The sequence below is a fragment of the Mangifera indica genome, unplaced genomic scaffold, assembly GCF_011075055.1.
Source record: "Mangifera indica cultivar Alphonso unplaced genomic scaffold, CATAS_Mindica_2.1 Un_0128, whole genome shotgun sequence".
NCBI classification, from domain to species: Eukaryota; Viridiplantae; Streptophyta; class Magnoliopsida; order Sapindales; family Anacardiaceae; genus Mangifera; species Mangifera indica.
Genome location: NW_025401220.1, coordinates 1 through 27,784, shown reverse-complemented (window position 1 = coordinate 27,784; position 27,784 = coordinate 1). Strand labels below are relative to the sequence as shown.

The 27,784-nt window shown below is 34.7% G+C and overlaps 2 protein-coding genes and 1 pseudogene across 2 annotated transcripts; 1 reads left to right on the top strand and 2 right to left on the bottom strand.

Moving 5' to 3' along the window:
- Positions 1–1,616: 1,616 nt before the first annotated feature.
- On the bottom strand, positions 1,617–4,592 carry LOC123208012. The gene is made up of 5 exons (XM_044625484.1): positions 4,017–4,592; positions 2,720–2,819; positions 2,499–2,634; positions 2,030–2,125; positions 1,617–1,951 (listed from the first exon to the last, which is right to left on the bottom strand). The coding sequence occupies exons 1-5, from the start codon at positions 4,345–4,347 to the stop codon at positions 1,814–1,816; spliced, it is 801 nt and encodes a 266-aa protein (XP_044481419.1). The 5' UTR covers positions 4,348–4,592; the 3' UTR covers positions 1,617–1,813.
- Positions 4,593–9,611: 5,019 nt separating this feature from the next.
- Positions 9,612–13,660, top strand: LOC123208016 (annotated as a pseudogene).
- A 3,042-nt stretch (positions 13,661–16,702) lies between these two features.
- Positions 16,703–22,556, bottom strand: LOC123208013 (probable protein S-acyltransferase 22). The gene is made up of 9 exons (XM_044625486.1): positions 21,872–22,556; positions 21,658–21,771; positions 20,122–20,526; positions 19,830–19,898; positions 19,683–19,754; positions 18,992–19,120; positions 18,710–18,790; positions 18,186–18,374; positions 16,703–17,655 (listed from the first exon to the last, which is right to left on the bottom strand). The coding sequence occupies exons 1-9, from the start codon at positions 21,911–21,913 to the stop codon at positions 16,930–16,932; spliced, it is 1,827 nt and encodes a 608-aa protein (XP_044481421.1). The 5' UTR covers positions 21,914–22,556; the 3' UTR covers positions 16,703–16,929.
- Positions 22,557–27,784: the final 5,228 nt, after the last annotated feature.

Genomic DNA, 27,784 nt, shown 5'->3' with positions numbered 1-27,784 from the left:
CAAAAAATTAAATTATGGTGCAATCCAACATGAGCGTGAACAACGTGCGGGCATTGTCGTTTTTATGGGACAATGTGCAGGCATTATCGTTTTTATTGGACCATGTAGACAAATTATATTGTCAACTTTTAAAGATTTAAATTTCATTTAACACCCAATTTTTACTAAAACTTCTTGTTATGGTTACAAATAAAATATCATTTTGTCAAAAATATTAACAGAATTTATAATTTTATACAATTTTTTCTCTTAGGTTTTGAAAATTGATATTTCATCTCAATTTCAATATTTTCAGTTGTGAAAAGTGACTTTTCTCTCTTCTCAAATCTCTTGTTTTCTTTTTATCCTCTATTGCGATTATCCAAAGACAAGATAAAGAGATTTTTCTTATCTCTGATAAACATATAGACATCTCTTCGTCTCATCCTCAGGCGCTCATTGGAGAGAAAAAAAGAAAACTAAGGATTTGGAGAGAAAAAAGTCAATTGTCAAAACTAAAAAAATTGATGTTGGAGTGAAATTATCAGTTTTTAGAATCTGAAAAGAGAAAAATAAGATAAAATTTTAATTTTTTAAAAATTTCTAGTAAAATAGCAATTTTACTTTTAATACTAATAAAAATTTTTAACAAAAATTGGGTTGGTGAGTATTTAAATTTTTCAAAATTTATAGGTATAAATTATACTTTCGCTATACCTTTGATGGAAAAGTGTCTTTTGGCCTTTTAAAAGAGTAAATACCATGTTCCCACCCAAGGTTTGGCCTTAGAACACTTTTTCATCTTTGTATGGCGTAAATAAATTTTTTTACTAAAAAGCAAATTATATTTAAAAACACTAAATCTAGAAAGAAAAAATAGTAATTTTATAATTCATAAATTTTAAAAAACAAAAAATAACTCATTTACCTGTTAGACTCAAATATTTTAAATATAATTTTAAGTTTTGAAAAATTTAAAAACTCACAAATTAATGTTTAAATATTTTAAAAACCCTAATCGTCAACCATTATTTCACCACCATCATAATCTCACAATTGTTTGCCCTTACCAGCTATCTCTTTTATTGTGATAAGAATTGTTACCGAAAACAACCTTTAATTGACAAATCGATCGATTCATCATTAAATTGATCAATTGGTTGTTGAATCGATTATCATATTGATTGATTAATCATTGAATTAATCAACTTATTACTAAATTGATCAATTCATCATTAAATCAATTCATGATCTTTTCGTAAATTAAATTGAAATCAATGAATTGATTGAAATTAAAAAGAAGAATATAGGAATGTGGAATAAGAGGAAAAAGGGTGAAATAGACTAAAGTTTGAAACCAATAAAAGAGGAAGAAGAGGATGAAGAGAAGTTGAAAGAAAATACCCAAAATTTTATGCTATTTAAAGATTTATTTTTTATTTTTTATGAATTTAAAATTATATAATAATTTTAAATATATCTCAATACAGATAAATTGATAATTAATTTTATGTCGCTTCGATAAAAAAAGGTGTTACTTTTTTCATGCACGAGTGAAAAAGTGTAGCCAATTCTTCGTGGGAAAACGTACTTTCCTCTTTTGAAAAAAGTGCATAGGAGACGGACTCCTTTACTTAAAACTTTTAATCACATCAATTGATTTATTTTTAATTTTAATCAGATCAAACAACCACTACAATTGCGCATTATAATAATTTTGCATGTAACCCAAATGCCCGTCCTTTTGTATAATCATGACATTTACTTTGCCCACAAATGAATTTATGTTACAATATTTAGTTCTGTTCTTCATATTTCCTCGGCATCATCTCTTTCACATCAACTCCTCTTGGTCTTCAAGCGACCGTCTTCGAGCCCTAAGATTGAGCTCCAGACTCTGAGGTAAAGGAGGCGTTCTTCCCTTGCGGAACAAAACAGCTAGGGCCCTCATTTTTTGGCACAGATCAAATACCTGCAGCAGCAAGTTAATTGAAACTATAAGAGGCAAATACTTAAATAGGCAATTTCAAAGTTCGGCTCCAGAGCTTACTGATGAGGCTTCTATCTCTGCAACACCTTCACAACCTTTACCCCCTCCCTGCAGCAAGTCACAATATCGAACAGCTTCATTCTCATCTTCGAATACCTGCACCATGCATAGAGCCTTGAATGAAAAAACAAAAGAGGAAGCACAATCACCCTGAAAAATAGAACCACAAAACTCAAAACCAGCTGTAGAACTATCATACCAGAAGGTGGAATATGAACTAAAAGATGAGATTTTTTGTTGAGGGTGGATGACTGGGAGTAGAAGTGGATGGTTATTGATTACTGTGCTAACTCTTAAATTTCAACCAGTATACAATTACACATCCCTTTTGTGGTAATTGGAAAATTTATAGCAAAAAAGAGTGTGGTAAATACCAAAATTGAAGAAACTTGTTTACCATTCTAAATAAAGATGGTACTATAAATTGATTTGTACTAAAAGCAAAGAGCAGATATAAGCCAAAACTTACAAGCACTCCCTCCCTGACATCCTCCACAAGCATCTGGAACTTTGTTCCACTTCTGGACTGTTTAGATTGATTGCCAATTTCGGACCTCAACTTTCCTCCTTTGGAAAACAATAACCTGAGCTCCCTTTCAACTTCACTGTTTACAAAAGTAAAACCTAAGCGAGAGAATTGACAATTATTGACAAGAACTCAAGAAGATACCATATAGAACCAAATCTAACCTCCGATTCCTTCGAGTTTTCATTGTGCATAACTGGTTTTCGTGCTGCGTTAATACATATACAGGTTTTGAAGCTTCCCTCCATGGGTTTGCATCTAGAACTGGATAATGAAACAAGTAAAAAAATTATGCATCTTGTTAAGGAAGCAAGATTGAGATAATATATCAATTATCAATGAACCGAATGCCTTGACATAGCACAACAGATGACATTGCAAATCTCAATTAAAAAAAAAAACCTACAACTATAAATGATAACCATCACCAAATTTAAAGGCTGTAAATACCCAAATTGCACCAAGAAACACAGGTTGAGCCACACATTCAAAGCACTAAAAAGAGAGGACGAAACAGGACAAAAATGAATAATATATTCAACCAGCCTTAAAGATTGAGTTTTAAGAGAATACGCAAGATTACAGACATCTATGATGGTTCATTACATATTTATACTTTTAAACCATGCATATTATATTGCATTGAGACTGAACTGTTAAGAGCTACCAAGTATAAAAAATTGCCACGTTCAAGTTAAGAGGGATGATGCTTTCTGCTGAGTCCATCCCAAAGAATTAATAATAAATCAGGGCAAAACAGATTGTTCCTAAAAAATATTACAGAAGTAACAAAACCTCTTAGCCCAAATGTCACAGGAGTAACAAAATCTCTTAGCCCAGATGTCATAGGAATAACAAATCTCTCAGCCCAAATGTCATAGGAGTAACAAAAATACAAAATCTCTTGGATCAAGTCACAGGAGTAACTCCAAACAGAACATCTAAGCAAAGTAAATGTCTGACTATTCACATCAAACAAAGTTATTAAAGTATAATAATCACAAAGTAATGGTAAATTGAATGATATATACTATTCAACAACCATACATTTCCATATTACCAATCTAATATTACGTTGACATTGCACCTTATCAAAACCCAAGATCTTAGATAACATTTCAGAAACTGGTATCTCGACAAATAATATATTCCTGAAGTATACGCATGAAAATTAATATATTCCGAGAGTACTAACAATGCACAAAACAATCAAGAAGGAAGTACACGCTAAACTGACCAGTAACGTGACGAATAACACGTCATGGCCTTTGCTGAAATACAATTCAAAAAAGCAACAGTGGAACATTTCTAGGTCATTGGCAGGGGACTATTAAGGTGAGGGCTCCGCAAAGCAAATAATTTAATCTCAGTAGTTAACAATAAGTATTAACAATCAAGAATCCAATTTGCAATCAAAAGAAACAAAAAATTAAAAAAATGAAAATGAAAATTAGAGAGTACCATCATAGCTACTGGTGTCAAAAGTCTGGTGTAAATGTCTGCGCATATCATAAGCACGGGAAGATACTCGCTTCACAAACTCGTTAGAACTCCCAGGAATGGTTCCGTCCAAGTGAAGGGCTCTCTCAATTTCTCGGTTGCCTTCATCATCATCTTTGTTTCCCGTGCTGGCTTTACAGTAGAGTTGCGGAAATCTACTAGTACGCCGTCCGGCCAAGGAAGAGGGGAGAGCAGAAAAACGAATCTGAGTAGTGCAAGAAGAGAAGCGAAGACGGAGGGGATTACTGGGAGGGAGAACTATGGACGGGGAGACAGATGAGAGTGAATCCATGGTATGCCGATTTGGTGCAGCTACCTAACAAACTATGATCACTCACTGGGAACTTTTTTTTTCAAATTTAAACAAACACGTGGTGTGTGGGGAAAAAAATGGAGAAATTCTCGGCGTGAAAGGCTGGGAAAGAAGAAGGAAACTTGGTTTTGATTGCTGGACCTGGATATTTTGTGCGGTGGGATGGGGATCTTGAAGAGCTATAATTTGGGCAGTGAGAAACCGACGGGTCAAACTTGGAGCCGCACAAAATTAAATGCTGAGAAGAGAACGCTAATACGATCACGCGGTTGCTTCTCCACGTGTAGCTGCCCGGGGTGTTCCTATGATCTTGCCCACCCATCCATTCCATCCCATCCCATCCCATCCCGCCGTTGAAAATCCCCTTTGATCTCGCTCACACAGTAGCATTCTTCCACTCTCTTTGATTCTTTCACCTGATTGATTCAATCTCTCAACTGAACCAAGTCTATGGGGGATAAAATTTTATCAGATAGGTAAGCAAATGAGGCGGTAAATTCAAATGCAGTTAAAATTTACAAAAATCCAATTTTAGAAAGAGACATTTCAACGGCTCGATTCACCCATCATAAAAGGCTCTAAACCCAGTTTCAAACTCCCACATTGAGAGAAACATCAGCACTTCACCTAATTTTTTTGATCAACAAAATTCAGCTTTATCTCATATTTTCTTTTATTTGGCAACATAATTTTCAAAATTAATATTAATAAATTTAAAACTAATAATTAAATTTAAAAATTAATAAAATATTTTGTTGATTTCATTAATTTTATCAAAACTCGTTTAATTCTATTAAACTTAATTAAACTCAAATAAGCTCGAATTAAATTTAATTTGAAGCTATTTATAGTTTGAAATAGTTAGAGAATTGATGTAAAAAAAAGAGAGAGGAAGAAACAAATACTTGAGCCACATGCAAGTAACCCGACTCAAAATTTTACTTTGTAAGCCAAGAGAGTAGGCTTTGAAAGAAAAAGCCTCAAAGATACAAGAGAAATCTGATTTGAAATAACTAAATGTGTGCAACTAAAATTTGACAAACCTATACTGCGTGATCCCATCCCAGACAAAATACAGACAGCCAAAATCAAAATGTGACATGAATCTCTACAGCACTTGGGATCGCTTTGGAAAAACTTGCCTGTACTTGTAACCCATGAAGATTTTGACATTACTCAAGCCAAAATAGAGTACCTCATTATCATATCAAGTCAGTCCGCTGACAGAATTGCTGAGTCTACAATATACAACCTGTACATACATATGCAAAACAAATGCAATTTGTATAGGCTAATTGAACCCTCCTGCTACAGAGAAGCCTAGAGAACTACAATGTTCTCAGAGAAATCTAACTTCAATAGAAGCAGTGAAGATAAGACACACTCACCAAAAAGTAAAGGGGCATCTTGAGATTAACCAACCCATCAAAACCCCTCACCATGTTGATTTCCTTCTTTCACGCCCCATTTGCCTCAAGACGTCACAGCAAGTATTAATATTAATCATTGGTGATCCTTGCCATAATCTAATGAATATCCAAGTACAGAGGCACTGAAGCAAAAAAAAAGTTAACACAGCAATCATGGGTGTGAACTGTTAAGAACAATCAACAACTGATTGATTCAGGTACCCGGTGCACTGTACGCTATGTTAACATCCTATTCTAGAACCTTGAGAGGCCAAGGTTTCACTTGATGGAAATGAAGTCATTTGATCAGACCCCAAATCTCCACCGGTTTCACTTTGCCTATTTTGTGACTGTTCTGAATCTTGATCAGGGAACACCTTAGATTGCAAAGATGGAACAATGTTATTCACGTGTAGCAATGTAAGTTCCCATAAGTTATCTCCTCCTAACGTACTTCTCTGTTGAAGCGCTCCTTTTGTCTTCATGGCAAGCAAAGTATTCTTAAGGAGATGGAACTATTTCCAGAAGCTTCTCACTTCTTTTACCTAACTTTTACCTTCATATATTTTTCCATTCGGCCGAGGACTCCCGGCCAAAGTTTGCAGAATGTTGACAATTGTGAGAGGTCCTGGAGCAACTGTAAAAACACTTTTGACAGTAGCCTCACGGCTAAGATAAGTGTGCCTTCCATGTTTCGGTAGTCCTTTCGGGATTGTCCCCGAGCTGTTTCGAGCAAGTCATCAAGCATTGTGAATGTTACCATATCAAAATACTGTAGCTCCAAACCATGAGGAAGGTGGATCTCATCTACTCCCGTCAAGCACTTCTGCAATGATAGAAGAGCATGGTTTCTAACATCTTCTCTCTGATCCAGACAAACTTTTCTGAGTCCTTGCACAAGTCTTAGCCATATATCCCCTATATCCTGAGAAAATTTTGCAGCTTCATCCTCTCCCATTGTTTCCTTGGCCTCATGCCTCCTTCTTGCTAAGCAATCAACATAATCAGCCATTAGATCTAGCGCACGCACAGATCGCTTTGCCTGTCCGACAAGAGATTCGGCAAACTGCCTTGAGGCAAACACAAAAAACATAATTTACTGGCACCAACAGCGCATCAAATCCAGCTTAGAAGCTTCTGGGTGCCGTGCAGTGATGAAAAGTAGAGATGTAATTGTGCACTCATAAATCAAGAGTATTTTCTTCATATATCTCAAAAGAATTTCAACCCAAACTCCCCACATTGAGTCTCATTCCATTTACCCCTCAACCCATGCAAATATGGGCATTTGACTTTCTACTGCTTTTATGCATATACAAATTTACATGTCGAATTCGTATCCCCCATAAAGGCCTACAGCGAACTCTGGGCCATCAAGTTTGTCAAGTACAATACAGTAGACATTCATGTAAAATTCATTAATGCCAGCATATGGTGGTATTGTGCTACTGCATTCAATTTCTTTTCTTTTTCCCTTGAAACATGCCATAAGAAGTACAAGAGGAAGAAGTCGGTCAGAGACAGACCACACGACTCAATAGGAATAATCAGAATAAATTAATTCTAGGGCCAATATTACCTCAAATGATATCATAAAATATTCGAACTTTTTTTGAAATTGAGGTCAAAATCTCTTCAACCCATGGCCATTGAAGCATTGGTGCAAAATCATACCTGGCGGTTTAAACAATTAAACAAATTTGCGAGAGGAACAAAAGAAATAACCAGAGAACAAGAATGGCAAAATTAAGCTGCAAAAAAATTTAAAAAACAATCTGACCAACCCAATTAAAATCAGTTCTAAAATGTAAAATTCAAGCAAGTCCAAAGCAAAGAAAAATGTTGGTTTAAATGCTCAACGAAAGCAAACAACACAATGACACATGTTCAAATCTTAATAGAGCACCACCCATTTAAAAACCAACAGAAAATCAGTCGTATTTTAATAAAATTAAGTATACATATTTTGTATGTATGATATAAACATATAAATAATATATTATTATATAATTAGATGATTTTAAATTAAAAATAAAATAATTTTTAATTATATAATAATATATTATATATATATTCAAATTATATATTTAAAATATGTGTATATATAATTATTTTTTATTGTTTACTTTTATCTAATTTAAAGATTTATTCGGGGCCAAGGTCTACGGATATGAAACCTTGTCTCTCGCCCGAAGTCAATTTTGGTGGGAACGATAATTGATTTCCTGCAGAAATTTGGACTCTTTTATTTCGAATGGGGCTCACCTGAAAACAATTCATGACTTGGGGTTCCTTGCGTTGGAGGGAGTGACGCTAGCATAAATGGCGCTATTGCGCCGTGCTTACGCCTATTTTCTACACCTTTTTCACCTTTATCTTCTGCTCATCGTTTCCCAGGAGGTAACTGCTAATCAGGAGCCTTAATATGTTGAGATTGGCAGATAATTAAACTCCATTAATGCTCGTATATAATTCGTATATTGGCCTGTAGTTTTCCATCCCAAGTACATATAAATAGCCTGTAATGGCCTAGCCAGGTAGTCATCAGTCAAAGTTCCAGCCTTCGAGACCTGGCTGGTTAATGTTCTACCACAAAGTTTCAAAGGCTGGAAACAAAACACACAGATTATTAGAAATAAGCTTAGATTTTTTAGGCCAGAAGAAATATTTAGGGAACTGAATTGAAGCATATAGTCTTTTCATTAATGAAGAAAACAACTCTAGAAATAGCCATCATCACAACTTTATAGTCGGTTGGTTGGTGATTGTAGTCTAAGCAATTCATCAGTGAGGATATTTAAGAAACTTGGCTTAAAGATGAAGAATGAAGGTGATAAGAAAGGTCGAGTTATCAATCTGATGTATTTTTGTCATATGTTGAAAATTTCATAACAAAAAGTTAGAGTGGACGACAGTGGGAATGATGTGGTCCAAATCTTGAAAATCCAAGGCTCTACACTAATGCTATTGTCCCATCGTCACATTCCAACAATGTTTATCCTTAAAATATATAAATGGGAACCCACCTTCCCAAGTGCTTCAATGGCCCATCTTTCAATCCCCACTGCCATTGATTATGTTCACAAAAGATGAGGCAAAAAGGAGGGTTTCAAGTAGCAACGGATTCAATCAAATTTGTCTTAATACATTCATAATCATCCCATTTCTGGAATAGCATGCACCATCCGTTCATGGAGGGCTTCTTTGTAGCTCAGTGGCACAGATGAAGCTTAATGAAGGTTTTTTTCAATATTAAATTGTGCTTGTCCTTAACCTGTACTCTAGTGTTGTGATTTGCTGATGCTTTTCTCCATGTCTTCCACTTCAATATATTATGAAATATTATATTATGTCTGCAGAACTGTGTCTCAATAAATCCAACATGCGTAAATTGATGTTAAAAATATTCGACACTAGTGTTAAAATCAAAGTTTTTGAACAAAATTTGACCAATTAACACAAGAAAGTTCAATCACCATGAGCAAAAATTTACACTTCCTTTTGAAGAAATTTAAGCCTCTCTCTCCTCATTTGACTTCAACAGAATTTTAAGAACAGGGCCAAAGAAAAAGCCTGGAATAGGCTTATATTTGCCATGTAGTCAATGGATGATAAAGGGAATGCAGCAGTATTCCTAACTTAACCCATATGCTTATTTACAGTAGACTGCAAAAAATTCCAAGTAGTCTGTAACTTTCCCCTTCATTGACTTGGCCTTTTTAACTTTCTTTTAAGGCAGGCTCAGTGACTTACTTTTCCCCCTGAATTTTACCTCCAAGACCATCATACCTCCTTAATAAGAATCAGAAACTAGACATAAAGAACCGCAGCAACTAAAACCCAAACGTTTTTCTCTCTCTCTGCAATAACTACAGTTCTAAAAAGGTTAACAGCCTTCCCTTTGATATGATAAGTTTGAACTTTTCTCTTTCTCTCACACATGCTCATACCTTCTGAGTCTACCTCACTCTTGCTTCTTTCTTAATCAAGTTATGGAAGAAACAGACGACCCCAATGCAAACAAGAAATGCACCACCAAGACAACCAGTTTCAGAGGCAGAACCAATCCTTACAAGCATCAGTATCAGCATCAACTGTTTCAATACTCTAATCATATTGGATTCCGGAACCAAAACCAGAACTATCCAAGTTATTACCCTGCCCTGCTTCCTTTACCTTCTCCTATACCTTTACAGCTAGCTCTAAGTCCACCTCTCCTGCAAAACCATAGTTTTAGATCAAAAACCCATATCCACAAACCTTCATGTAAGCTCAATAATCCTCCTCTTGCTACCTCTTCTGATACCCAACTCCCAGTTGTTACAATTTCACCAGGTACTCAAATTTATATAAAGTTCCAGAACCATATCTTTCCTTTGATTCTTTCTTTTGTTCATATCATTCTTCTTACCATGCCTGTTTCTATTGAATGCATGGATGGTTTTAGCTTGAAGTTCTCCAGAAACAGAATGTCATAAATACATAGAAGCATAGGATTCTATGAACTTAATGAGAAGAATCTCATGTTTACTTTCCTTTTTCTTTTTTTGAAGCAGGTTGGTTCTGTTATTTGCTTTTTGTAAGCTGCTTCAGCTGTATTCTTATTTCATTAGTCTGTGTGTGATCCATAGAATTTCTGTCTTGTCCCAAAAAGGATTCTGGAGATGAAGTGTTTCTCCATCTCTCAAATAGGATTTTTTTTTTTTAAGTCTCTCTTTCTATCACTCTGCGTTTTAGGTTCTTTTTTTTTTCCTTGAGCATGTCAATATAAGAAGTCCGAGTCTTCATCAATAAGGAGAATCCTATGTATTGACTGTTCTGATTTATGAATCTCAAGTATTTTGAATGTGTTTGAATCTGTGTTAGCTATTGGTATGTAACCAGTATTATCTGGAATTACAATTTCAATATATATCCACTTGTAGGAGTTCAACTCTGTCACTCACCACTTGTTTCAACGTATGCAAACAGCTCCAGAGCCTGAGGAGGTTCAAAGGAGAAGCAAAGTAGCCCCAAGAGATGATGGAAGGAGGATGATGGGTGCCAAACCACAAGCACTAGTACCTACAAAGAGACCAGACTCAGGTGGTGTAGAAGGGCCAGTTATCTCTCTCCTTGCCAATCATTTCCTTGTCAAATTTGATCCATCACAGCGAATTTTCCATTATAATGTCGAAATGTCTCCTAATGCTTCCAAGGAGGTCGCCCGAATGATCAAACAAAAACTGGTAGAGAACAACTCGGCTGTTCTCTGTGGCGCTGATCCTGCATATGATGGCAGAAAGAATCTTTACAGCGCAGTTGAATTCCAAAATGATAGGCTTGAATTTTTCATAAGCCTCCCAATACCATCTATCAAGTCACGTTTGCCATATGGGGAATTCAATGATCCTAAGCAAAAGCAAAAACAGCTTAAGCATTTTAGAATAAATATCAAACTAGTATCAAAGTTTGATGGGAAGGAGTTGAGTAGTTATTTGAGCAAAGAAGGTGATGACTGGATCCCACTTCCTCAGGATTATCTCCATGCTTTGGATGTTGTCTTGAGGGATAGTCCAAGTGAGAAGTGTATACCTGTGGGAAGATCACTCTATTCGAGTTCAATGGAAGGGACTAAAGACATTGGAGGAGGAGTTGTTGGATTGAGAGGATTCTTTCAGAGCCTTAGACCAACTCAGCAAGGACTGGCTCTCAATGTGGATTCTTCTGTGAGTGCTTTCCATGAAAGCATTGGAGTAATTCCATACTTGCAGAAGCGTCTCAAGTTCCTAAAGACCTTCATCAAACGAAGACAAGGTGCTTGAGTGGTGATGAGAAGAGAGAAGTGGAGAAGGCGCTAAGGAACATCAGAGTCTTTGTTTGCCACAGAGAAACTGTTCAGAGATACCGTGTTTATGGATTGACAGAGGAAGCTACTGAAAACCTCTGGTTTCCAGACAGGGATGGGGGGAATATAAGGCTTGTGAGTTACTTCAAGGATCACTACAACTATAATATACAATTTCGAAACCTGCCTTGTTTGCAAATAAGTAGGAGCAAACCATGTTATCTTCCTATGGAGCTTTGTATGATTTGTGAAGGCCAGAAGTTTCTTGCAAAGCTTTCTGACGATCAAACAGCAAGAATACTAAAGATGGGTTGCCAAAGACCAAAAGAACGAAAAGCCATTATAGATAGAGTAATGCAGGGACCTGTTGGTCCGAGGTAACTTGATTATTACCAATTGATTTTTTATTAAAAAACATCCTGGATGTTGATCTTTAGTGTTTGATTGTCACTAAGTAAAATTTTAGATTTGCCTGTAACTTTTTCTTAGAATTTAGAATTTATATTGACAGTGGCAACAGAGGAAAAGAATTCAAACTCCATGTCTCAAGGGAAATGACAAGATTAAATGGGAGAATTCTTCAACCTCCTAAGCTAAAGCTCGGTGATGGCGGCCACATAAGAGATATAATTCCTTCACGCTATGATCGTCAGTGGAACTTTCTTGACAGTCATGTCTTTGAAGGAACCAGAATTGAAAGATGGTCACTGATAAGTTTCGGTGGCACCCCTGATCAGAAGGCCAGCATTCCAAAGTTTATAAATCAGCTATCTCAAAGGTGTGAGCAATTGGGCATCTTTCTTAACGAAAACACGATTTGCAGCCCTCAGTTTGAATCAACCCAAGTCCTTAACAATGTCTCTCTCTTGGAATCTAAACTCAAGAAAATAAATGAAGCTGCCTTGAACAATCTCCAGCTACTGATATGTATAATGGAGCGAAAGCACAAAGGATACGCAGATTTGAAGCGAATAGCAGAAACAAGTGTTGGGGTTGTAAGCCAGTGTTGCTTGTACTCCAACCTTGGCAAGTTGAGTTCACAGTTTCTAGCAAATTTGGCTCTCAAGATCAATGCTAAAGTTGGTGGATGCACAGTAGCTTTGTACAACTCATTACCCTCACAAATACCTCGACTTTTTCAGCTTGATGAGCCAGTGATCTTTATGGGTGCAGATGTTACTCATCCCCACCCACTAGATGATGTTAGTCCCTCTGTTGCTGCTGTGGTTGGTAGCATGAACTGGCCAGGAGCAAACAAATATGTGTCAAGGATGAGGTCCCAAACACATCGACAAGAAATTATCCAAGACCTTGGCGCAATGGTTGGAGAATTGCTAGATGACTTTTACCATGAAGAAAACAAACTGCCCAAGAGAATAATCTTCTTCAGAGATGGGGTGAGTGAAACTCAATTTTATAAGGTGCTTCAAGAGGAATTGCAATCCATTAAAGAAGGTTGTTCAAAATTTCCTGGTTATAATCCTCCCATTACATTTGTAGTGGTACAAAAGAGACATCACACAAGGTTGTTTCCATATAATAGCTATCCATCTTCAACTCAAAACCAGCTTTCCAATGACAACATTCCCCCAGGAACGGTTGTAGATACTGTGATAACTCACCCCAAGGAATTTGATTTCTATCTTTGTAGTCATTGGGGGGCGAAGGGAACAAGCAGGCCAACTCATTACCATATCCTGTGGGATGAAAACAATTTCACTTCTGATGAACTACAGAAGTTGGTTTACAATCTCTGCTATACATTTGTGAGATGCACCAAACCTGTTTCCTTGGTGCCTCCTGCTTATTATGCCCACCTGGCTGCATATCGGGGCAGACTTTACCTTGAGCGATTCGAGTCTTCAACCTTCATGGGAAGTGCTTCCACCATCTGTCGAGCTGCCCCTCCAAAGGCAACGCCTCTTCCCAAACTTAGAGAGAATGTTAAGAAGCTAATGTTCTATTGCTAATTGTTCTTGCACCAACTTTGCATGCCTATAATTGTTTGTACGCTTTGAAATGCATGTAATTAGAGTAACTTGGAAGAAGTTGATCACTATCAAAGAGTAGATATATAATTGAAGGCCTAACTAAACCAAGCAAATAGATTAAATCTCCCTAAGGTAAGCAAGATTAAAAAAAAAAAACATCTTAATTAGATTGTTGGATATGATTTTATAAGCAAATAATAAGTGGGAAAGGTTTTTAAAGTTTTCACAGCAGGTTAATCAAGAGTATAGTTTTGATACGAGACCGGGACTTTGGACCCAGCACTCAATTGCCTTGTCCACAAAACTGAAAGAGGTTGGTTTTGGTTCTGAAATAAACTTTATGGAAGGCATGAAATGAAGGAAAAGTTGTGACAGCCTGCAAATAGTCACTGAAAAGAAAAGAAGAACAGCAGAAAGACCGAGATGGGATGTAGGCCAGGGCAGTTTTGGGACCATAAAAGGGCGTTGAAAAATCTGATTAAACGATTGAAAATCACATATCACTGTATCTGTCAGCTCATATATACCTATATCCATGTCCATGCATGCAAAAAGACAGAGATGAGTTGCCACTCAGAAGCAAAAGAAAACAATAAATAAAGCCACTTTAGTGTTGATTGAATAGTACATTTGAACAGAAACTTAAAGCCAGCTGTGGCTGTTTGATTAGAAACAACAAGTGGAGATAGAAAGAACATGTGAAAAAGTGCTAATAAAATTTATATATTTATTTGTATGCAGAGAAGAAAGAAAGAAGATAGAAACAAACAAGAGAAGAGCCCAGAGGAGTTGACCGGCAAGTTCTCTCCTTTGTAATTGTTTTTGTTAGACTGTTGTATTGTTCTCTTTTTTCAGTCTTATTTTTATTTAAATTTTGATAAATCTTTAAAAGAGGTAAATTCTTTTACTTTTTATTATTATTATTGTTGTTATGTAAATTTCTTGTTAATTTAAATTTTTGATTTATCCTTTTTACTTTTTAAAAATTACGAGATCAAGTTGTTTTCCCACTCTTTTTGCTGAAGGCTTGATTCCCTTTTTTTTTAATTAATATATTTTTCTACTTTAGAAATAATAATAATAATAATAATAATAATAAAAGCCAAGAAAAAGATGGGATTTGAAGTAAAAGGGAATGAATGAATCGACTTCCCCTTTTGTCTCTTGAGCTTTGTTTTGTTTTCTCTCTTTCTCTCTCTTGCCCAATTTATTCATATAACAATTAATAATTAATAATTAATAATTTTTTTTCTGAATTTGAATCAGAAACAGTTTCTTTCAACTCGTACACGCTGAGAGCCACAAGACAAGACACAAAGTCCGAGATAAAAACGTGGGTTTGAACAGTACGTAGGGACCACTTCCTTACGTGGTGTTTGATTTTTCTTTCATCCTCTGATGAATGATTTTAAAATAATCGCATCTGTGATACCGGTCATTTTACTGCTTTGTAATTAATTGATTTAATTAGGTATTTATTTAATTTATTATCACATTATTATATATTTTTAAATAATATTAAATATTTATTATATTTTTATATAAAATATTATTTTAAATATATTAATTAAATAATTAATAATTTGTTATATAAATAAAAAATTTTAAATTTTAAATAGTTAATTCACTTCAACAAATTTATTCAATTTGATCAAGTTTTAAATAAATTAATATTGAATTAAATTATAAGTTAATTTATGATTTAAATGATTAAATCGATTAATTTATTCTAATTTTAAAAATATTATTCCGTGAGAAGATAATATTTAAATTTCTAAATTAATATTGAAGTTTATAATCCATTCTCTAACTAGAATTATGTATTAATATTGAAGTTTATAAACTCTATAAAAAAGATAATATTATATATTTAAAAATGAGTAATTTTAATAAGATTAAATTAAATTATTTTAATTTAATTTGAAATTTTTTAAAATTATTTTTAATTTAATTTAAAAAATCTTTCAAACCTATAATCTCATAAAATAATAGATATAAAAATTATTATATAAATAATCCCACGATTATCAAGGAAGAAATATTGGTGAGGTTTGGAGATTCCTTGTGTCGGTAGGGCTATACTCTACTGTAATGCTGTTATACAGTAACGTCAAGGGCTAGAGAGAATCTGCTGAGATAGAGAGGTGTCTAATAGGATTGAGGTGACTTTAGAACTCTACTTTCAGGTGGAATCAATGTCAATGCCTGCCTGCCTACTCTTTGTAACATCAATCTTTCTCTTCACAAATTCGTTTGGTTTGTGGGTTTTCCCCTCAACTGAGAGGGCTTCAGGTCTTCAATAAATCAAGAATCAAAGGAACAGCTGTGCTACTGCTGTCTATCAAACCTAACATTGACACCTGACAACTGTTGTTGATGAAACCCCACACGGGTTCTTTCAAAGAATGCCCCAACCATGGCAAACCAGGACATCAGTTTTTGTTTGCTAAAGGATGAAGAAGTGGCCCCGTAAGTAAACAGAAGCCTGACTCCACAATTTAACGTAGCAAAGTCATAGGAGTGTTCTTTTGTACATCCCTCTTATGTTTTCTGGAAAAAATTCAATCCTTGTGTATGGGTCTCAAGGAAACTAAAGAATGAAGTGGGTCAACCAAAAACCCAAAACTTAAATGAGGCAACATTTGGTCAACCTTTCTTTATGACTTGGATCCAAGTCAATTGCAATTTTACTTTCATCTTAGTAATTAGGTGAAAGAACAAATTGTAAAACAGAAGATAAAACCTTTGGATCAACAAATCAAACCTCCACTTTTGGATCAATGACATGTTTTACTTTCGTCAAAAAGTGAAAATGATACAGGACAGTAAAACAACATAAATACACATTTGTATTCTACATATCCTAAAAAACTGGCTCCTCTGCAATCCCCTCCGCCGGGCAGTTGGAGTAACTCACGAATTTCTTCCAAAACCTGAACCCCGTTATTAACATGATTATTAGAAGTAAACCAAGTCGAGATTAGAAGAAGATACACTTGTTCATATAACCTTTTTTTGCTGGGATCATGAGGGATACAACACATAGCAACATGGGTTATCTGTCAGTTTTCTTCCATTTTTTTAGAAATTCAAGAGGTGTACTAAAATGGTCATTAAGCTATCCTATAATATAAAGATTCCATATCTTAAGCCACAATAGATGATTATCAGTCCTTGATGTACTTTAGCCCACAAATGAAAGAATGTTGAATTTTACAACTTCATGTGACTAAAATGAACCAATCTTCGTTAATATTTCCAGGGTCAAAGCTTTCTATTGATAATGTGGCTAGATGATGGTGCTTTCAATCTTACAATGCTATCATCAACCCTCTCATTTGTGCTCAGTGTTAATGAGAATATTACTCCAGTTCGTTGACCTTTGTACGATTCTAGAAGGAACACGGTCACTGTCTTCCCCACCAGATGCTTCATATCCATCACTAGTAGACCTAGATAGAGGAAATCCCTTCTGTGCAGACATAACACCACCAGCAGATAGACCTGTCAGCCGCCTTGACTCTTCAGCTCCGGATGAGGAGACCCGGAATGGATGAATGCCTGGAGAGTCTAAACTACTTTCAGGAGAAGAAGCAACAACACCAGCTGAGCTTGACATTGCTTGGCTTGTTTGGAAAGCACTCCTTGCTTCAAGCTGTAGAGGGGCTAAATTATTTGAAGCCTCAGTGAAACCTTTTTCAACAGCCTTAGCTGAAAGCTTTGAAATCACTGATAGGGGCTCCATAGGTAGGTCAGCAGGGAGGCGCACCCGCTTACTGGCTCTCCTTCTGTTATCTGGCCTTGGGACCATACGACGGCTACTGCTTCCAAAGCTGCTTTCTGTTTCTAGCCCAAAAGGGGTTCCCCGCCTCACCACAGGTTGCAGGATTTTGGACTTCTTTCTTGCCTCTGCAGCAGCCTTCGAAACCTCCTCTGCATTTAGCCGTGCCAATGTCCAGGGACTAATCTTCACTGCTGGGTTCTTTTTCTTAATTGGTTCTTCTCCCATCTTTTTCCCCATCGAACTCACAGATGCAGTCTCTGGAGGTACAACATCAAACTGGAAGAAAGCAGAATTTGCAGTTGCATCAATAAAATTATAGCCATCAACAACATACTCCAGAATAGCAGAATTGTTCCGCTTAAGTTCACATAAGCACATAAAAAAGGAATAAATTTTAAATTTGAGTTTGATACCATTGAATGAGCTATTTTCTTTCTTATGGCTGATTGATTACATAAGAAAAAAACAGTGAAAATATTATCTCATTTGAGAAACCTCTTCTTGAACTTAAAATAGAGGAGCCACACTGCTGCAAAATGAACATCCAAATTTTACATATGGCTTTTCTATACAAAAAGTAGGTATATGCAGCAATGTCACCTAGAAGATTTGGCTATTTACATCACAAATGGGGCTAAAACATTTAAACCAAAAAGTAAGATTCTGACAAAAGCAATACATGATCAACGAAAAAGATAATTTGCTTGAAAATAAGCTTATAGGTTACCACTAAATCCCTAAAAAACAGTTGGTAAAAATTCAGACTGTTTTTATATGAAACAGAAAAAGGAATGGATTGAAATGACCTGATCTTCAAGAAACAAGTGAGGAGGTGTACACCATGCATGACGGTGGAATGCAGAGAAGGAGCTTGCACTGCTCAATCCAGTAAGTGAGCTGGCAATAGACATTTGGGGACTCTGCTGGCCTCCAACTCCTTGTTGCTCTTGTTCCTGCTCCCTAAGAGCTATTATATAATCATAGGTGCTAATTCCCTGTGGAAAATATATAGAGATCACAAAATCAGCTCATTAACATTTCTACATGTCAAAATCACACAAGAAACTGTACTAGAAGAACAGAGCAGGTAAAAAATAAGAAATTACAAAAACGGGCTACTACCCTCAGTTAAGAGATAAAGGGGGGGAAAAAGAAAAATGCACACAAACTATTACATAAAACAAGCAAAACTCACAACATAAACAGCACCCAAAGCAAAAGCCCGAATTTGAAGCCATTTCTATTTGAAGGCATTGAAATTACAAAAAGTTTTACTGATTTGAGTGCTGAAATAGAAACACGATGAGGACAGAGAAATAAGCAAGGTTACCTTCTTTATCAGTAGAATGTGAAAGAAGAACAGTTGAGCTAGCGGTAATGTAGCAATCATGGCCAAAATTGTGCATACTGCCTGTAATAAAGCACTATTTGATTTAATTAATATAGCATAACCAATCGAAGTAATTGCACTAAACTAAAAATGAAAGCATCAGTTGTATGGATCATTTTGCTCAGTTTGAACAAAAGCTGTTGAATATATGTAAGATTGAACAGCACTCAAGGCCCAGTGACTTTGTTTTAATACAAACACCAGTCATAGGATAAAACTCACCACCACAATAACAAAGGGAGCTAAAGAAAAACTGCTTCCTAACTTGGTGGAGATATCCATAGAGAAGCGCTTCCGCTCAAGAAAACAGCAGATTAGTACCAGGATTCCAGTCGACCATTGTAGAATAAGCTGCAATCTCAAGCCCAAGTTGGACAAACCATGTATACCTGTCAATAATCAATTAAAATGAAGATGACTAAAAATAAAGGCTTACACTGCTTTATCTTCAGATTCTGGCATGTCGCTTGGAGTAAGAAAAGCAATTAGGATTCACGGAACTATCCAAAGCTAGGAAAGGATAAAGAAAATGGCATTTGGTAGGGAAGCTACCAATTTAAGAGAAATAGAAGCAATGACTACCCCAAAACATGCAAGAATTTGGATAAGAAGCTATATTTAGTCCTGGAGATAATTGAAAGACCATGATAATATCACAAAGATTTCAGTGGACATTATGAATTATGAAACAGGCACTAAAACATTGTCAAAACCCCAACTACACATGGTGTCGGAAAAATCAGATTTTTTTTTCCAAACAATGATACCTATGAGTAACAGAAGAACAGGACATGATGGTTTAGAGCATGGACTATTTTAACGGAATATGTTAAGAGACAATGACCATTTGATAAATGGTTTGACTAAGGGAGACAATTTCAAGAAAAGCATAAGATGGAAACTTTGTTCTTACCAAGAGAAGAGCAGAAACCATTAGGGTGAAAAACTGTCGATAATTCCTTTTGCCTATACAATTGTTAAGCCACTGCAAAAACCAAAGACAAAAAGGACATTAGATCATAATCAAGGGAAAAAAAAACAAATAAGACATCCTATATACCCTGCAGTGATGATCAAAACAGTCTACACATTTGTCACAAACTCTACAGTGCTTGCTGCACTTGAATACCTGGCAATGACAATAATGATAATTATATTAGCTATGTCAAGTAAGAACGTTCTTCTATCAAGTAGTAACCATGTCATGCATAAACTGATAATGAAAAACAGGTCCTTAGCCTGCCTGACCTCTGCAGACAATGCCTGTAAACTTCAAAATGACTACAAAATGGAAATAAGAACCACTTGATAAGAGGTGGAAATTGCAATCCGTTTTAACTGTTTTCACATACCTCAACTTCACACAAGCTGCAATAATACATGCCATCTTCACTAATTTGCTGCTCAGAAGATTCACCACTAGAACCAGAGCAGTTGCAAATAAAAGCACAAGGTGTAAGAGCATATAACAGACAAGATGAATGATCTGAAGATTCTTTTATGTTTTCAATTTCAGAATTGCCGTCTTTTGAAGTTACATCTGCACCTGTCTCATCCTTTTCCAGAAGTTTTCCCCCAACTGTGGCAGTGCTTGCATCATTTATAGATGAAGTAGATTCACCACCCAGTTTAGAATCCTTTAGTCGGGCAGACTTTATGCTTTCTGGAATTTTGAGATATTTGTTGGACTTAAAAACTCCTGGATCGGCAGGATCAGCAGCTGCACACCAAATATATAGGCCGAAGACACAAGTAATCTAAATAAAAAACAGATAATCAGTGAAATTTCCTAGCAGGAAAGGTCATCTATACTACAGTAGAACATACAGAAAATTGCATGCATATAACTTAATTATCAAATATTATGTATATTGCGACTTGTGAATCATGCATTAATATAATCTAAGACATCCACCAATACAGTTCATAATTCAGTATTCAAGAACTGAAGAACTTCATATGCAGTCAAAACAAAAGCCTATTACCTATTTCCAATAGACAACCTAAAATAATGATTGAATCTCCTCCATAAAAAAAAAGTATATAGATTACCAAGTTGGAATAACTAGTCATAGGACTGTACCATAAATATGGCAGTTCCAAAAACAAGGACCGACATTTCAAGTCAACTACCAACGAGCTTCTACTCTCAAATTGACCAACCACAAATCTCTTTAAGATTTCAACAAGACTGAATTTCAACTGGTGCAACTACAATGCATAATTTTTGGTACACACTAAATTCTATGAAATGTAATACCAAAAGACTCTAAATGAAAATAAAGATAAAAATACTGAAAGTATGCCAGTAAAGATTACATATCCCACTACTTTATTCATTTTAAAACATGCACAAGAACAACACAACTTACATGTACATACTAATTTGCATTCCATATCATATAAGTTTCCAACTAAGGGATTATTTTATTCAAATAGAGAAAACTGTATTAGAACCATTTTTGAACATATATAACAGCTTATATCATACAATGAGTGAAATTGAGATGGCTTATAAGCTACAGTGAAAACAATTCCTCTTACACTAATGGGCCTCCAAGTATCTAAAATCCCAGCTATTGAAGAATAAGATTTGTCGGAAATCCCACATCGAATTAGAAATTCAAATAGTGTAGAAACAAAACCTCACAAAAGGTTCAATAGCTAAAAGACAAGCACCCCAGTTACCTTATCAGCTAAACTGACAGGTCAATGACATACTTCAGAGGATCTATAGATAAAATTGCAAATGACAAACATAATCCGGAAAGGAAAGCAACCCAAATTTGAGAAAAATTAAAACTAATATGCAGAGAAAGCATAGATCTCAATTCTTCAACCCTTTAAAAGATTAAACATATGCACGAAATATATAGGAAATGGCTCACAAGAGGAGTGTAGATTCCCATTATAATAAGCTGAAAAATCCTCTTCCCAACAAAAGGAGCAAAGAAAACATAGTAACCAAACCCCAAAGCCAGAAATACAGCAACGGCCACCACCTTCATAGACAGAAAATAACCCATCAAAATCCAAACTTCAACGAGTAAAAATGCTTAGAACTAACAAGTATCAAAGAATAATAGCAAAAAAAGAACTTACCTGAAGAGTGTGGTAAGGAAGTTGCCACCCATGTTTCCTCATTTCGCTTAAAAGTTGCACCTTGCAACCCAGAACAAGGAAATGCCAAAGAAAAAAAAACAACTTGGGTTTTATCTGAAACTTGTTTGTTTACTTTCCCTCATTTCCGGCAAAGAATGAAGAACACTCATTTCACTATGCTATCAAACAGACAAAATTTTTCAAAGACCATTTTTTCACGGGTCTATCCTATTCAAATAAAAAGAGAATAAAAAAGAAAATGAGAGATAAAACGAAATAAAGAGGATAAGAAAAATGGGACAGTTAGGGAACTTTGTCTTTTCATTAAATCAAACCCTCGGAAGTTTGAGAGATTTAAAAAAATAATAATAAAAATAAAGAGAAAACTGTACTAGTGATCTCGGTTTTGGGTTTTTCTGGTTTTTTTCTCCAGCTTTTCATTTGTGCAAGGATTTGTGTTTGTTTTTTGTGACTGTCAGAGAGAGAAGACCATTTTCAATTTTCTTTTCATGCCTATAATTACCTCTCAACCCAACTCAGCTTTTACTTTTTTCTTGTTTCTAGCGTTAACTTTTTCTCCGGGGCAAATCACGCCTCAGACTCACAGGCCAATCTAACCAACACACAGTTGTTTGGTTTCACTTTTTATGTTGCCATTTGACGCCGCCGACCAGCGTTCCTTTCTTAAATGCTTACTACATCTATGCGTTCAAAAAAATACTTATTTTTCTTGTAACATTTAATAAAAATATTATGAGGTTAACATACCAGAATTAGCAACATAACTCATTTTATAAACACCCTTTTGCTTTATCTTATTGTAAATTATGTTGTGGATAAGAGAAAAATAAGAATGCTAATGATAATCCACCCAAGGTAGATCTTGTTTTACAGTGATAGAATACTCTTCTCTTATGGAAAGAAATGGAACAGTGAGGAACAAATAGAGTGAACCCCACTCTCTTTAATGGCATTTTTCTTCTTCAAAGCTTCTGTTTCTATCATTACCAGAAGGGCAGGCTTTTTAGATGAAATGAAATGAAATCAGAATTCTCCAACTTGGGATATGCAAGAGAATTCCCCAACTTGCCACCACTATTGGACAAATACCTCCTGTATTAAATGTTCTTGCATTTTTTTTTCAATTAAATGAGTTGTTGATGACTAGTAGAAGTTAAAAATGGAGCCATATACCAAGCCATGTGATGACTATATATATATAATATATATATATATATATATATATATATATATATATATATATATATATATATATATATATATATATATATATATGTATGTATGTATGTATATGCCTAATTGCCCTTTAACATTCTGCATTATATATCAGTTTGTTTATGATTAAGATAGAATATTTAGCATGAGAAATTGGCAGAATGCCATTGTTTTGTTGGTGAAAGCGAATGTTAGCTCAACTAATTGGACTTTACTGCACTTAAAATTTATTAAAATAAAAAGGGAGTTTAAAATCATGGTGAGTACAAGTCAAAAAGGCTATATAGAATGATAGAATAAGCAAAAGAGTTATGCAAACTTATGTTAGTCTGAACCACTTGGTCAAACAATGCATGCTTTACAAATTTAATAAAAAATAGTTTGTGGTGAGTAGCATTATGAAAATTGTACTTGGCAAGGGGATTGGCAAAGGGGAAGGAAGGCGGCATTACAGAGAAGAGTGAAGGGGATCCATCGGGAGACGGTTTTGCTTGGGGTAGAGGAAATTGGCATTTTGTTGTCAGATGTTGGTCCTTGTGAGATGGGAAGTAAAAACCTCTTTAAGAGAGAGATTAACTGTCTTGTAATTTTACAATTGCCAATGCATGCACATGCACCTGCAAGCTACAACCCACATATTCTACTGCTGCAGATGGCTCAATCACTACACCATTTTACATTTTCAGACTTTAATTGACAAACCCAGTTAGAATTGAGCCGAATTGCCCCTTTAAAGCGAATTTGAGTATCCTGAGATAAGATTTAAAATCTAATGACCGATATTATAATTATTATACTAAATAAATTAAAATTTTAATATTAAAATAATATTAAAAGGAGAACCTCTTTTTTTTTTAACCACCCAAATTACCTTTTAAACTCTATCATCTCTATCTTAGTTCATTTAAAAATACCTCTTCCATTCCCCTGCCCCCACCTATATTTACTGATTCTTCTCCTGTAATCACAAACTGATTCCCTTCTTATCCTTAGTGTCAACGTCACCTCCAAATTTACTGCATTTCCCATTCTCACTTTCTTCTATTTTAAAGGAATCTGAATTTTCAACTAGTAATAGCAATATTATTTTGATCTCTTTGTTAATTATTTCTTCGTGTCATATTCATATACCATTCTTTTCTTCAAAGTTATTGACTAATTTTAAAGCAAGATACATTTTTGTCATGGCTCATGCTAAAAGGGGCCATCCCACTTCTGCATTTAGAACATCTGGACAAAATTTTATTCATGCCAACCATACATGATTCAACTCATCAGCTGCTGATGAGTAAACAGGAAGCACGTCACTTCTGATTCTTTGAATTATATTATTTTCTAAATTAATTATTTGTTTGCAAACTAAACCATTAACCATTCTTTGGGTATGCTTTAAGTTGGCAGAGTTAGGTTTCATCTCATTTTCTCCTTTTTTTAAGTGTCAACCTTAAGAAAAAAAGATGAACATAATTCACATTTAAATTCAGAAGAGTGGCCCCCAAAAATTGTACCATTAAAGTATAGGCATTGAGGCAAAAACGATGGGATAAATTTGATCATATCATTAACCAACGCTACTTTGCTTCATTTGAGAGCAAAGGAATTGAATTCACCAGTTGTAGAAAACACAACTTTTGTCTTACCTAATGATTTTTTTGCTTTCGAATTTTTTAACATGGTTTTTAATGGGCAAAAAAGATGTATTCATTTTCTTTTTTTTACGAGAAAACCATTTAAGTTCAACAATCATATTAGGTTAAAATCAATCTGTCCGAATGAAAAAAATTTGAACTCATATTCTTTTATATCTATAATTTTTTTTTTTTGTCACTCAAACTTCTCTAAGAATGACATATTCAACTTCTTTGTTACTTTGATCTGAAATGAAAAATAAGATAGCAACTTTTCTGCAACTTTCTTAATGAGTAGATGGATTGGCCGAAAGAAAGACACAAGATGAAGCCAGAAAAAAAGATGGTTTTCTTTTGTGGGCCTGTAAAACCATTAATTGACAACAGTAATTGACAAAATATGCACTGTAACTTCAAAGTTTAATAAAAAATGCAGTGGGCTTATGTCGCATTTTTGTATTTGTTGTTATTATACAGGCCCACATAAAATACATATGTATTGTACGTGGACTTTACTTAATGAACAGAAGCCCAGTGTAGGATATTAGCCTGTAAAGTGAAAGAGATGATTGAATTCAAAACTTGATGTTGATGAAAAGTTGGTGTGTTGATGGTGGGTGTTCTTAATAATGTAACTTTAGACCAAATTTCTTTGCCTTTAATTATGTTGAATCTTCCGAGTGCTATGCCTCATCATCATGCCTAACTCTTTTAACTCTTGATTACAGTCCTCTCTGTAACTTTTACATAAATCTCATCCTCCAATATCGCCAAAAATACTATAGCTACGCGGCTCGGCTCAAGCCCATTTCAACTTTTTATTGCTTTACTAGTTCATCTCTTCTTGGATGGAGAGAGATGAAGCGAAGACACAAAATTGGCCTTGTTTCTCTTTGTTGACAAAGAGACAAATGATTTATCTCTTCCTTGACAAAAGCACTTCATCGAGGAAAGAAAAGACGATGTCTTCATTTGACTTTGTGGAGGTGAGAGACGGCCAAAGGAAGGAAAATTGGTGGGAAGAGAAAGTCATCGTTATAGAAGATGGTGGTCTGAGAGGAAAGAAAAAAACTCGACGGATTTGAAGAGAAAATAATCACTTTTCAAAATTGGAATAATTAAAACTGGAGTGAAATATTAGTTTTCAAAATCTATGAGGTAAAATTATATATCTTTTAATATTATAAATAAAAAACAATTTTACCCTTAACCTTTACAAATAATTTTAATCAAAGTTAGATGATCATTAACTATTTGAGTTTTTAAAATGTTGCGAGAGAAAGTTTGGGAATGAACCAAGCCTTAGGCGGAAATAAGTCCTTTGACGATTTAATAATTACAAAATACTAAAACACAAACATAATGGCCATTAACAACTCCTAAATTTATAGGCCGAAAGACTTATTTTCATCCAAGGTATAGTGAAACCTCAAACTTTCATCATCTAATTTTCAAAAACTTAAACATCTATTTATAACCAAATTTCTGTTAAAAATCTCAATTAGGGTTAGAGATAAAACCGTTATTTATTAAAAATTTTAAAATTTAATTACATTTTTCTCCCTAGGTTTAAAAAACTTACTATTTTCCCCCAACACAAAGTTTGAAAACTGACAAACACCCCCCATAAGGTTTGTTCCTCTTCTCTCCAACACCGATTCATTGTCTTCGATGGTCGACCGTCCTCTTTCCCACCTTATCTCTCTCTCTCAATTCGTCTTCAATAGAGACGAAGATAAGCTCTCCTTCCGATCATTCTCCCTTCCCTCTCTTATCGTCTTTGATCGAGATGAAGACGAAATCGCCTTTGTCTAAACAACCGTAGAGGGAAGGAAGAGTGACTAGAGGGAAAGATAAAGCAGGAGGGAGAACGGTCGACCGTCAAAGATAATAAATCGACACTGGAGAGAAGAGAAACAAACCCTAAGGGATATTTGTCAGTTTTCAAACTTTGGGTTGGAGGAAAATTGTAAGATTTTTTAACCTGAAAAGAAAATTATAATAAAACTTTAAATTTTAAATTTTTTTAGTAAATAACGATTTTATTCTTAATTCTAACTAAAATTTTTAACAGAAATTTAATTATAGATGGATATTTAAATTTTTTAAAATTGAAAGGTGAAAATTTAAGATTTCACTATACCTTACGGGGGAATAAGTCTTTTGGCCAAATTTATATGTAGTTGATTATCATACAAACATGCCATCAATATTCAAACAAAGGGTTTTGGTAAGAACAAACCAAAGTAGTTTTGTAATTTCATGAAAAGAAAAATTTATAATGAAATGAAATTCTATGAACAAAATTGGATAACCGATGAGCAAATAGATTTTTAAAGCTTACAAGAGTGGAAGCCGTAGTTTGAGACCATATAGATTTTATGTAATCAATAGGATATTATTAAATTTTATTTTATTTATAATTTAAAATTACTCAATTAGAGATCACTGTATATATCAATATTTATATATAAATTTGTACAACTCTTAGTTCACAAAGGAGAATTGGACCAACCTCTTGTGAAGGCTGGTTTATGTTTATACGAACTTAACTTTGTGTTATACCAGGCAGAAAAAATTGGTTGCTCGAGCTTCAGGTTCCATCTCTCAATCTTAAATTGTTAGAGCCCCAGCCACAGGTAGATTTAGAGCATAAATTTCCTTGGAAATATTAGAGCTTACGTAGACTCTGATCTGGTGTTCAGATTTAGACAAGGAAAAAAAAAAAAAAAAAAGTTGAAAATGCGTTCAAATGGAATATCAAATTCAATAAAGCTATCTGTGCCTAAATTGAATATACAAATAAATCCATACTTAATATATATCATCATGATTTTAAATTAAGATTATGTGATGACAAATATAAACTGCACCCATTTATACATTCAAAATGAAAGTACGTATAACAAATAATATTTTAATATTAATAAGGTTTTAAACAAATCAGAGATGATAATAAGAAATATTCTAATTCAGGATACTTAAATAATAAACATAAATGCGATCCTCAGGATTCTCAACCTTGCACTGAAGAGACTGACCACCGAGT

Coding starts and splice junctions, on each gene's coding strand:
- LOC123208012 (XM_044625484.1), bottom strand. CDS start 4,347: ATGGATTCACTCTCATCTGTCTCCCCGTCCATAGTTCTCCCTCCCAGT. Junction 2,820..4,016: donor TGACACCAGTAGCTATGATG/GTACTCTCTAAT, acceptor TTCATTATCCAG/TTCTAGATGCAAACCCATGG. Junction 2,635..2,719: donor AAAACTCGAAGGAATCGGAG/GTTAGATTTGGT, acceptor TTTTGTAAACAG/TGAAGTTGAAAGGGAGCTCA.
- LOC123208013 (XM_044625486.1), bottom strand. CDS start 21,913: ATGAGGAAACATGGGTGGCAACTTCCTTACCACACTCTTCAG. Junction 19,899..20,121: donor GCAGCTTGTGTGAAGTTGAG/GTATGTGAAAAC, acceptor TGTCATTGCCAG/GTATTCAAGTGCAGCAAGCA. Junction 17,656..18,185: donor ACTTGTTTCTTGAAGATCAG/GTCATTTCAATC, acceptor GCTTTCTTCCAG/TTTGATGTTGTACCTCCAGA.